Consider the following 13,137-nt stretch of genomic DNA (forward strand, 5'->3'; position numbering starts at 1 on the left):
ATTGGTAAGATTTCACTGGGGACTCAAATTTGCAAAAAAAAAATTAGTGAAGTTAAGATGGTTTTTCTACTAAAAAAAGATCAGAGATTAAGCGTATAAAATTAAAATATAAGGGGATTTCAACACCAATTATCAAAGAACACCCAGTAAACCCGGCCACCACACTCTTGCCATATCAAAGACAATGCAAGTTCAAAAAATTGTTAGCTAAAAAGTTCGCAGAACGATTACAAAAAAGAAACTTAGAAATATTAACACGTTACAAATAGCAAAAATATCTTTAAAAATTAGGCCAAACTCAACCAAGAATAAGTTTCTCTTTTGCAGGATATGGATAACACGTTGACAATCTGATTCGACCTCCACATTGTTGAAGCCAAGATGCTAACATAGAAGTAATTCATATGTTAATTTCACTATTTTTAGTATTTGTCACAAATAATATCACTATCTTTAACTATACTAGGTAGGAGTTACGTGCCGAGGCACGTAAATATTGTGTAACAAAATTAACGAATGAATTTTATATTTATTTACTAATAATTTATAAGAGAGAAAGAGTATGAGTTTTCCTAACAATTCTGAAACTCAGAAGAAAAAAATTGATCACCTAATCTCCATACTCTTACTACTAAAAGAGATGATCAATACAGCTAATTAGCTGAATTAGAGAGTAAGCTATTGCTTCTTTCCTCTAAGTACTAATTACATGAAAATTAATCAATTTTAAATGATAGAATAACAAACGGCATGCAACACACTAATTTTTTCACACAACCAACAAAGGCCTTTACCGATCATGAAAAGAAGAGTAAAACGAACTAATTGTTTCTATTGAGGCAGCAACAATGTTTGAACAAGACATGGCCCATAAAAGTCAGCAGATAAAACAATTTTCTATTACAGGTCTTATTACATTCAAATATCGGAATATTTATTCTAAAAAAAGGACTCCGCTTCCAAGGTGTTAGTTACAAGAATGATAGCATATTGCTTCTCTGCATCCATGTATGCATTACTGTAATAACGTTGAAGAGTTCTGAAGAATTCCTGAGACTGAGTTGCCGCTTTCCATTGCCCCCTTCTCTGAGAAAATATCTGTTTGACATCACAGTTTAGAAAAATGTAAGCAAATTGAGCACAAGGGCTAATAAGGTACCATATCAGATACTACAGAAAACAAAACATACAAGTAAAAGCAAAATAAATGAAAACATTCTAGATAGTGATTCATGTTAAAAAATTGCTAATGCGTGAATAGGAAACATGAAGTTTAGAATTACCTTGTTGTGAGCTGCTGAGCCACCATATTGGTGTGCCAATGTGTCCCCCATTCTCTCATAAAAACTCATCAAGTCCTCAGCCAAAGGATCATTAAGGTCTATCTTTGGATTGTCTATCACTCCCAAAGCATGAAGCTGGTGTCCCAGTGTAGCCAATCCATATGCATACTGTGCAACATTTGTACGATCCATAAATGACCCAATTTTTACCCTAAAGACATCTTATGACATTCTAAAGCCTGTAACATAAATGACCCATTTTTTACCCTAAAGACAATAAGAACAACAGGATTTCCTATTCCAAAACACTTCGAAAAAGTTAAGAATAAAGCAATAACAACAACAACCTATATACACATAGAAGTAATTCATATGTTAATTTCACTATTTTTAGTATTTGTCACAATTAATATCACTATCTTTAACTATATATTTTTAAAATAGCAAATTACGTTTCTAATTTTAATACTATTATTTTATTTATAATACGCATACATCAAAATATTATATTTTAGATTATATATAACTCAATAAGTACAAAAAGAAACTATAAGAAGATTACAAAAGTTAAACAAATACGCCAATTTAGTTCCCTAGTTAATATATATTCATATATTATTATATGTTGTAATCCCTTTAGAGCCCATCTCGGCTGGATCATAGGATCCGAAAAGACCTGTTGTGTGCACAAAATCGAAAAACTGCAAAGAAAAAATTAAACTAATTTTTTTTTTTTTTTGGAAGGAGGAATTAAACTAAATTAAAGATCACAATACACCCATAAAATTGCAAATATTACTCTATTTTATACATGCTTTCTCGGGAAAATTAAGGAATCATATTTTGGCAACAAAATATAGCTTACCAAAAAAAAAAAACTATAGCTTATTAAAATAATACCACCCATATTGGAGTTCCCACTATATAATCAATAGACTTATATTATTGTTGAGATTAATTATGACAAACATGACTGATATAGATTGATCAGATGATCATATATGTATGTATCCTAATTAATTTAATGATTACATATTGTTACAAAACTTACAATTTAGACTTTTATTGAGGGAGACGTATAACTTATCCATAAGTGTACTCTACAGTTGGATATGGTCCAAGTGAGAGAGGAAAAAAAAAAAAAGGAAAACCATTTTTGGGTCCTAATTCTTATCTCAAAGCACACTATAAATCATTATTATGAAAGAAAAAAGGAAACTTGGAGTTAGGTAAGGGGTAAAATTGTTCCTCACACAAAAAATATAAAAAACATAAAAAAGAGGGTTAATGCGGTTTGGTTGGCTTATCTTTAATTTCAACGCGTCCGGGCATCACCACCGTAGCTATCATATTCCAAGTGGGCAACACATTTTTTTCTTCTTTCTCTTCATGATGGCCACGACATGCATTATATATTGTTCATGTATCTATATTTCGTACCACACTAAAAGGCAATAATAGGCACAGCATATATACCACATACATACATACATACATACATACACATAATATAGACATATGTTTTAGTATATATATTCACATTTTCAGCGAGGGTTTTAGCAGCTTAAACCTTGTAAAGAGAGAAAGAAAAGAATTAATAAAAATGAAGGTTGAAGTAACCTCTAAAGATATTATCAAACCTTCTTCTCCAACTCCTGACAACCTGCGCCACTATCAACTCTCTTTCCTCGACCAAATATCACCTAGAGCCTATAATCCTTTCATCTACTACTACTCACTAAACGACACCAATAATGAATCCAACGACAACAATAATATTATTATCTCTGAAATATTCGACAAGCTCAAAATATCTTTGTCCAAAACTCTAACCCTTTACTACCCACTTGCAGGAAGATTCACCAAAGATTTTTCTGTTGAATGCAACGATGAAGGAGCACCGTTCTTCGAAGCTCGGGTACTGAAGACGAAACTCTCCGACGTTCTAAACAACCCTATCCTTGTTGAACTCAATGATCTTCTTCCATTTCCACTAGACGAATATGCCGAGTTACCTTTCGGTGTGCAGCTCAACATTTTTCCTTGTGGTGGAATTGCCATTGGCGTCTGCATTTCGCATAGAATTGCTGACGCTTTATCTTGCTTAGAGTTTACAAAAAGCTGGATGGCGATTACACGGGGCGAAGAGAATAAGGTAGTGAAACCTACATTCATCTCTTCAACGCTTTTTCCTCCAAAGAATATTGGTGGTTATGATCCATGCATGCCTCTCCCCAAAAAGAACACAAACGTAGCAAAGTTGTTTGTGTTCGATGCAAAAAAGGTTGAAGCAGTCAGAGCCAAATACGAGGAAAAAACAAGAAGAGAAAACCATGCAAACCCCAAGTGGTCGCGACGGCTTTCTCGTGTTGAGGCCTTATCTGCTTTCTTATATAGCCGTTTTGCTGTGGCAAGTGGCTTAGACGTTAAGACAAAATTAGTTATAATCTTTCACCCAGTGAATATTCGTTCCAAGTTTTTAGAACCATTGCCGGAGAACTCTTTCGGGAACTACTATCACAGTAGCTTGACATTTCCTTTGTCCATAATTAACACTACTACTACTATTACTACTGAGGAAGATCATGATGACAAGTGTTGCGAGCTGGCTAGGGTGATAGGAGATGAGATAAGAAATATCGATAAAAAGTTTGTGGAAGATCTTCAAGGAGTTGAGAAATCTGATGAGTACTTAGAATCACTGAAGAAAGGAAGTGAGAGTTTGGAGAAAGGTGAAGTGAGTGCGCTTGTGTTCAGTAGTTTGTGTAGGTTTCCTATTTATGATGCTGACTTTGGATATGGAAAGCCCATTTGGGTGAGTTCTGCTCATAGGTGCTTTGGTAACATATTTGGGTTTTTAGACAACAAGAATGGTGATCAAATAGAGGCTTATGCATGTTTCAGTCCAGAAACAATGGCTAAACTTGAAGTTGATAAAGAGTTTCTCTCACTCTTGTCTCCTAAGAATATTGAGTGAGAAGCGCATCGTATCATCATGGCATGATTCAAATAAAATTAATTAGTATGTACTATGACATCTATTAGTTTTTATGTCTTTTGTGGTTTGCATTAATTTCAAATACATGGAATGAGTTGTACGATTTTCATTATGCAAAAAGTAACAATATTATTAATATATAAAATAATAGGTGAGAATTTTATATTAAATTAATTATACCAATTTGAATTATCCAATGTAGAAATACTTTATTATTGAGTGGAAGGGTCTGTTTTTAAGAAATAATAATGACTATTATATAAAATAATTTTGCATAAACTTTTTATCTTAAGCGGTTGTTTTGTGTTTTTTTTTTGTAAATCAGTTTCTTGATATATTGCATCACAAAACTGTTATAATCTATACAAGGAACCTATAAACGTTACGTACTTAAACGCTAGATTTTCCAATAAAAAAATGCTATATATTTTTAGTGAAAATATTTTAATCACACCTGAATATTTTTGTAACTAAATGTGATTTTTAATTCCAACAATTTTTTTTTTTTTTGTTGAAAATAATTCCAACAAAAATTTATTTGTAATTAAAATATAGTATTTAAATATAAGTTGTCACTAATTTAATTTTATAAAAACTGTGAAGTAGTTGCCACTTACTGTTGGCGGTTGACAGTTAGTTTCTAACTGTCTAGGTGTCATAGGAGTTAGCTAACTCTCTAACTGATTGTACCTAACTAACTGCCGTGTATATAAGGCATTAGTTAATCCTAGTTTAGTTAGCTTACTCTTATCAAGACACTTGTATATATGTAAATACAATTTGATTCATTCAATAAGATTCAACACACTTTTACAACTTATCATTGTTGGTTACTCTGTTTTCTGGTTTTGGCTACTGAGTTAGAGTTCTGTCCAAGAACTCAGGTTGCATGAGGCAACAAATCGAAGCTGCATTCCTAACAGTTTGGTATCAGAGCTTGACGGGTTCTTAGGCTTGATTCAAGAGAGGCCAAGTGTGACAAGGCGTGAAGAACATCCAGGGAAATTATGGGAAGTGCTAAGTTCGATTTGGAGAAATTCACAGGGAAGAACGACTTCGGATTATGGAGGGTGAAGATGAGAGCATTACTGGTACAACAGGGAGTTCAAGATGCTCTTCTTGGAGTTGAGAAGATCAGAGACAAGACTGAGAAAGAAAAGATCGAGATCATGGAGAAAGCACACAGTGCAATAATCTTGAGTCTTGGTGACAAAGTCTTGAGGGAAGTTTCAAAGGAAACTACAGCTGCTGGTCTTTGGACAAAACTCGAAGGTCTGTACATGACCAAATCCCTTGCAAATCGATTCTTCTTGAAACAAAAGTTGTATTCCTTCAAGATGCAACCTGGAAAGGGAATTGAAGATGATCTCGATGATTTCAATAAAATCATTCTTGATTTGGAAAATATTGATATCAGCATAGAGGATGAAGATCAAGCAATTATTGTTCTTAACTCACTTCCCATGGAAAGCTATGAACACTTCATAGATACTATGATGTATGGGAGGGATTCTTTGACTTTGGAAGAGGTTCAAAGCGCTCTTATGTCAAAAGAATTAAAAAGAAAATCTGAGTTAAGAGAAGAACAACCTGGAGAAGGGTTGTTGATCGTTCGAGGAAGAACTGATCAAAGGGAGAACCAGTACAATCAAAACCAAAAGAAAGGAAAACAGAAAGGAAAGTACAAAAAGAAATGCTACATTTGTCACAAGACTACTCTTTTTAAGAAAGATTGTCCTGAACTCAAGAACCTGAATATGAATCAAAGAAACAATTATCACCAAAAACATGGAAGTGCTGATGTTGTTGGTGTTTGGGATGACAGTGATGGATACGAAAGCGCATGGGTGTTGGTTGTTACAAATAAAGATTCTGGAGTGGATTGGATCATTGATTCTGGTTGTTCATTTCATGTTTGTCCAAACAGAAACCAGTTCTCTAACTACAGAAAGATCGATGGAGGAACAGTGAGATTGGGAGACAACAGATCCTGTGCTATAGTTGGAATTGGATCTGTAAAGGTTCAGTCTTCAGGTCGAATCGAAAATGAGTTGTTACAAGTCAGACATGTACCAGAAATAAAGAAGAATCTCATTTTAGTGGCTATGCTAGACAAAGATGGATGCTCAATCAAGGTGGAAAATGGTGTTCTTAATGTCAAAAGAGATGAAAAGATCATTATGACAGGTGCTATAATGAATGGTGTCTACATCTTAAAAGGTAATTCTTCCTCAAATCTAATTTCTGTTGCTTCTAGAGAGATGCATAATTCCTTTACACTTTGGCATAAAAGACTTGGTCATGTAAGTAAAAAGGGATTAGAAGTTCTAAGCAATAGAGGTTTACTTGGAAAGAATGTAATCAAAGACTTAGATTTTTGTGAACAATGTGTCTATGGTAAATCTACTAAGATTAAGTTTGGAATTGGTTTACATAATACAAAATCTACTCTAGATTACATTCATTCAGATTTGTGGGGACCCTCAAGAACAATGTCTAGGGGAGGAGCTAGATATTTCTTGACTTTCATTGATGATCATTCTAGGTATGTTTGGGTTCATATACTCAAAAATAAGAATGATGCTTTCAATACCTTTAAAGATTGGAGAACTTTACTTGAAACACAAACTGGAAGAAAAATTAAGAAACTAAGAACTGACAATGGCTTAGAGTTTTGTGCAGATGATTTCACTAACTTTTGCAGAAAGAATGGAATAGCAATGCATAAAACTGTTCCTAAAAACCCTCAACAGAATCGTCTTGCTGAGAGGATGAATAGGACCATTCTGGAGAGAGTTAGATGCTTGCTAATTCAATCTGGCTTACCAAAGGATTTCTGGGCAGAGGCAGTCATGACAGCTTGCCATTTGATTAATAGGTGTCCATCATCTGCAATAGATTTCAAGACACCAATTGAGGTGTGGACAGGGCATACTGATAACTACAATCAATTGAAAACCTTTGGATGCATAGCATATGCTCACATCAGACTTGACAAGTTGGAACAAAGAGCCAGAAAGTGTGTTTTCTTGGGCTATCTAGAGGGTGTTAAGGGATATAAGATGTGGAGCATTGAACCAGGAAATCATCAGAGATATTTTGTCAGTAGGGATGTTGTGTTTGATGAAAGCTCTGTTTACAAGGATATACTGAAATCTGCAACAAAATCTGGGAATGAAAACTGTTCAGAGAGATCCAGATTTGAGGTGGAACTTGGTTCAAGTTCTCAACAACAAGATCATCAGCCTGAGATAGAAGATGATGATGAATCTGGAACACAACTGGATGAACAGGTTGAAGAAATCGAAACAAATGCTAACACAGGGTTGCAGCATTACCAGTTGGCTAGGGATAGAGCCAAATTAACTTCAAAGGGTCCCACCAGATTTGGCTATGCAAGCATTGTTCATTTTGCTTTAAATGTTGCAGAGATGAGTAAAAATGAGCCAAAGTCTTACAAGGAAGCTATGAGTTGTTCAAATAGCAAGAAATGGGGTACTGCAATGGATAATGAAATGGATTCATTAGTGAAGAACAGGACATGGATTCTGGTAAGAAGACCAAAAGATGGGAGAATTATCAGTTGCAAATGGGTTTACAGGCATAAAGACATGATTCCAGGGTGTGATTCAGCCAGATTTAAGGCTAGGCTGGTAGCAAGAGGATTTACACAAAGAGAGGGTATAGATTATACTGAGATATTCTCACCAGTGGTAAAGCACACATCAATTCGAATGTTATTAGCTTTAACAGCTATAGATGACTTAGAATTGGAACAAATGGATGTAAAAACAGCCTTTTTGCATGGAGAACTAGATGAGGAAATTCACATGAAGCAGCCTGAGGGTTATGAAGTAAAAGGGAAGGAAGACTATGTTTGTCTACTAAAAAAATCACTCTATGGTCTCAAGCAATCTCCTAGACAATGGTATAAAAGATTTGATGAATATATCACCAAATCTGGTTTTAAGAAAAGCGTCTATGATTGCTGTGTATATGTCAAGAGTGTAGGTGTTAGATTTGTGGTGTTTCTTTTGCTATATGTGGATGATATGCTAATCGCAAGCGAAAGCAATGAAGAGATTAAGAAAGTAAAAGGGTTGCTGAGTTCTGAGTTTGATATGAAAGATCTTGGCCCAGCCAAGAAAATTCTTGGGATTGAAATACTAAGAGATAGAAATAATAAGAGCCTAATTCTATCTCAAAGTGACTATATCTCAAAGGTGTTGCATCGATTTGAGTTTTCAGATGCTAAACCTGTCAGTGCACCCTTGGCACAACACTTCAAACTATCACAAACTCAGTCACCTACCACAGATGAGGAGCAGAAACAGATGGAAACAATTCCATACACTAATCTAGTGGGAAGTTTAATGTACATTATGGTATGTACTAGGCCTGACCTTTGTCATAGCCTAAGTGTGATCAGTAGGTTCATGGGAAATCCAGGCCTTAAGCACTGGAATGCAGTTAAATGGGTTATGAGATATCTCAGGGGAACATCAAGCATGGGACTCAAATACAAGTCAGTGTCACTCAAGCAAGAAGTGCAGGGTTTTGTCGACTCTGATTATGCAGGAGACACAGACACTCGAAGGTCACAAACTGGTTACATCTTCACTCTAAATCAGTGTGCTATAAGCTGGAAAGCCAATCTACAATCCATAGTTGCATTGTCAACTACTGAAGCAGAATATATTGCTTGTACAGAAGCAATAAAAGAAGCAATTTGGCTTAAAGGTTTGAGCAGAGAGATGAACATTGATCAAAGATGTATCACAGTCTCATGTGACAGGCAAAGTGCTTTGCACTTAAGCAAGAACCAGATGTATCATGAGAGGACCAAGCACATTGATGTTCGGCTACACTTCATCAGAGATATACTTGCAGAAGGCAAAGTAAGGCTCGAGAAGATAGCATCTGAGGATAATCCATCAGACATACTTACAAAGGTAGTGACTACAGCAAAGTTCAACAAATTTCGAGATCAACTTGGAATTTTTGAGCCAACTTAATCACTACCGTGAGGCCAACTTTAAGTGACAACTAAGGTTGAAATCTGTGAAGTAGTTGCCACTTACTGTTGGCAGTTGACAGTTAGTTTCTAACTGTCTAGGTGTCATAGGAGTTAGCTAACTCTCTAACTGATTGTACCTAACTAACTGCCGTGTATATAAGGCATTAGTTAATCCTAGTTTAGTTAGCTTACTCTTATCAAGACACTTGTATATATGTAAATACAATTTGATTCATTCAATAAGATTCAACACACTTTTACAACTTATCATTGTTGGTTACTCTGTTTTCTGGTTTTGGCTACTGAGTTAGAGTTCTGTCCAAGAACTCAGGTTGCATGAGGCAACAAATCGAAGCTGCATTCCTAAAAAAAACACATTTAGTCACAACAAATTATAATTTGTATGACTAATACTTTTAGCCGCGAATATTTTAGTCACTTCATAGAATTGATGATTTATAATTTGTCTCAATTTTTTTTATTTTTAGTCATGAGTTTTGTTTTGACTAATATAGTACAATTTTTTTGAAGTGTTTGTTCAACAAAGTTATCGCTAGAAAATCAAGAATTTAAGGCAAGATAAAAGACAGTATGAGTGAACTTAAAAATGTTGAGTGAGTTGCAAAAGGTAAATGGAGAAGAAGAATTCCGAACTTCTATTATATATCCCAAGGGAACAAGTTACGTAGTACTACTACAGGTGTTAGAGGTTGCAGGAGTTGGTCTTGTGTCAAGTAGTTACTATTGGGTGTTAGGTGGTCCCAAGGTCGGAGGCAGTGGTTCCAATGTACCCTCTGTCTGGACGTCACGTCTTAGGTTATTTTTAGCCTAAGTTTCAGGTCACTTATTATAGTTGTTTTTCTTCTTTGTTATTATTTTTAAAATATAATTACGCTTCTTTTCTTTGATTTTAGGTTTCGACACTTGAAATGTATAAATTGGTCAAATTTCGAAAAACGGTGATTTATAAAATAGAGAAAATTTTGCAAGAAATAAAGCTAAATTTTAAGCCTCAATTTAGCTATGTTCTGATCATATTTTAGAAAATTAAAACATAAAAGTTTTAGATCTCTTTTTTAGCTTTTCAACGCATCTTGAATCAGCTCATTTAGAGTTTGTATGTGAAAGTTATGTATATTATACTGAGGTCGAAGTAGGAATATTTTTGTCGCGACTAATATTTGTGGCCGCGATGAGCACAACTTATGGCCGCGGTGAGGGACTACAGAAACTCTATTTTTTAACTTTTTTACAGTTGTCATAGAGAGGCTATTGGCGGCCGCGGCGCCGACTCCGTACGGGTCAAGGAGAACTTCTTTTCTTATTTTTCAGTTGAAAAACTCTATTTACACTACTACAAAATACTCAATTTGCGTCGGTCAAAGAGTCTCACCAAAATAGTTGACCGACGAAATAAATAGGCAGTAATTTTAGGCTTCAAATGTTAACTGAAGCTAAAAATAATACAATTAGCGTTAGTTATTAATCCAACGCCAAAAGAAGAACCGAGGCAAAAAAGGGAATAGTCTGAAAAATATATTTTCCTTTAGCTTCGGTTTAAAAGTGATGCTAAATTTATTTTGCTTCAGTTGGAAATTGAGGGTAAAACTTGGCCACAATGTTTTAATCATTTCACCCCCCAATATTTTGAGAGGAACCCCTATCATATTTCATCTTCAAAATTAAATCAAACCCTAGCACAACCCCGCCCTCTTCGACCCTCACCACCACCAGTAGTAGCAGCCTTATTCAACCTCTCCACCACAAGTAGTAGCAGGCCAGCGACGCACCACCATAGCCAGCAACCCGACGACTCAAATAGAGTAGATACGGGTAAGGCATCTGTCTTAACCATTAACTAATCAGCATTACCCTTCCCTCTCTCTCTCTCTCTCTCTCTCTCTCTCTCTCTCTTATATTCTTCTTTTTTACATGAAACTTCAGATCCAATAAACATTCATAATCACCAATCACGTGACCTAGTATAGGTTAATTTAGGTTATGGCATACCGGTTTAAGAAATAGACAAGATGTTGGAATTTATTTTACCAGGATCGTGGATCTACTCACAAGTATGTTGATTAACATCCTAAATATGAACTTTCTAAAACGATAATAAACACATATAAAGTTAAGAAAACCTTACATTGGTTGCAGCGGAATAATATGTCTCCTTCCACTCAGATCTCTAACCCTTGTATCCTTTCTGTTGCAGACTATTATCAAGATCTGACTCCGAATGTCCTTCTCTTGGATTTGGATCCTTCACAATCTTCCAAACTATGATTGAGGTACTGTTTGCTGTGTGTGGGCACTACTCTTTCACTAGGGTATTTTGAAATTGTATCTCTCATTATGTACAAGAAGAAGAAGAGGGTCGGCTATATATAAAGAGAAAAGGGAAGGCTCAATTTTCTGAAATAGGCAGTTTCCTTAATTACTGAGTAATTGCTTAACTGCTTTATTTGGTGTGAGCCATCACTTTCCATTTATAGATAACTGCTAGGTTTGGGTTAGTAATTAATTGGCATTAAAATAATGAAAATAATAATTGGAAAATGCACATACAAGTGGCCGGCCATGGTGTGATTGGGCCTCACTTGGATTTTGCAGTTTTCACAATTTATTTCTATTTTCCCAAAAATGCCAATTTTCTAATTCTAACCATTTAAATGCCAAAATTAATTATTTAATAACTAAAATAGATTATTAAATAATATTTTCATTTAACATAATTATTAATTAGACATATAGAGTCTCTTAATTTAATAAATAAACCTAGAATCTCTTTTCTTTACAATTTCACCCATGCTAAGTGAAAATTCACAAATTAGACATAGTCTAACTTTTAGAATTATAATTGATTAACCATAAATCAATTATTGAGTCTTATAAGCAGTATGGTCTCAACTAGAATGCGGACCATGGATCTATATTACTGAGCTTCCAATAAGTCGAACCGAATTTACCAAGTAAATTCCCTAACTTATTAATTCCTTGTTGAATCCACTCTTAGAACTTAGAATTGCACTCTCAGACATATATAGAGCATTCTATATGTTCCACGATATAGATATGCTATCTTATTTAACCATCGTTATAATCTTAATGAGATCAAAGATCCTCTATATAGATGATTTACATTGAGAAGGGATAAAATTTACTGTTTTTACCCCTCAATATGTATTTGGCCCATTAAAACACTTGGCTACCTGTAAATGATGTTTTAGTGATCTAAGATATAGTCACTGAAACAAGAGCTCATCCATTTACTTCTATTTAGCTAAGCTCGAAGGGAATCATCATTTGACTTCTATACACCAGTAGAAGCTATAGATTCCATATTTATGTTCAGCGCTCCCACTCAGTCATACTATCATGTTCCCAAAATATACGTATCACCCTAACCCAAAAGTAGGCTTAACTAATAAATCAAAGAACATGAATAGCACTCCTGAGATTGAGCCTACGCATATCAGGATTTAAATTCTTTTAATCTAAGATCAACTAGTGATATTGACTTGGAAAGATACAACAGTAAGTTTATAATATCTTAACTAAGTTCAATATCGGTCCAGTCCAATGTATACTCCATACATTCGAAACCAATATACTTTACCAATGTCCTGGAAAGAACATAACACTTACTCCAAGTGTAAGTATACTTCATCGTTGATTATCACATCAATGTAAATCTAAAACACTGATGAAACAGGGACTTAGTCTTTGAATCATATAATCACAATTGTTGTCTAGCAAATTTCGCAACACCAAAAAGTATGATTTAATCGATAAGAAAGGGAATTATTTGAGAAATGACAAGTGCGAGTACTCAACCT

At 34.7% G+C, this 13,137-nt stretch overlaps 2 protein-coding genes across 2 annotated transcripts; one reads left to right on the top strand and one right to left on the bottom strand.

Annotated features, from left to right (window-relative positions):
* Nucleotides 1-800: 800 nt before the first annotated feature.
* LOC133036445 (phosphoinositide phosphatase SAC3-like) lies at nt 801-1,564 on the bottom strand. Its single transcript, XM_061113009.1, has 2 exons — nt 1,284-1,564; nt 801-1,098 (listed from the first exon to the last, which is right to left on the bottom strand). Exons 1-2 carry the CDS (start codon nt 1,473-1,475, stop codon nt 940-942), a joined length of 351 nt encoding a protein of 116 aa, XP_060968992.1. The 5' UTR covers nt 1,476-1,564; the 3' UTR covers nt 801-939.
* A 946-nt stretch (nt 1,565-2,510) lies between these two features.
* LOC115714792 (stemmadenine O-acetyltransferase) lies at nt 2,511-4,546 on the top strand. The gene has a single exon (XM_030643543.2). It carries the CDS (start codon nt 2,887-2,889, stop codon nt 4,258-4,260), a length of 1,374 nt encoding a protein of 457 aa, XP_030499403.2. The 5' UTR covers nt 2,511-2,886; the 3' UTR covers nt 4,261-4,546.
* The last annotated feature ends 8,591 nt before the right edge of the window (nt 4,547-13,137 follow it).

This window comes from Cannabis sativa, chromosome 4 (assembly GCF_029168945.1).
Source record: "Cannabis sativa cultivar Pink pepper isolate KNU-18-1 chromosome 4, ASM2916894v1, whole genome shotgun sequence".
Taxonomy (NCBI): domain Eukaryota; kingdom Viridiplantae; phylum Streptophyta; class Magnoliopsida; order Rosales; family Cannabaceae; genus Cannabis; species Cannabis sativa.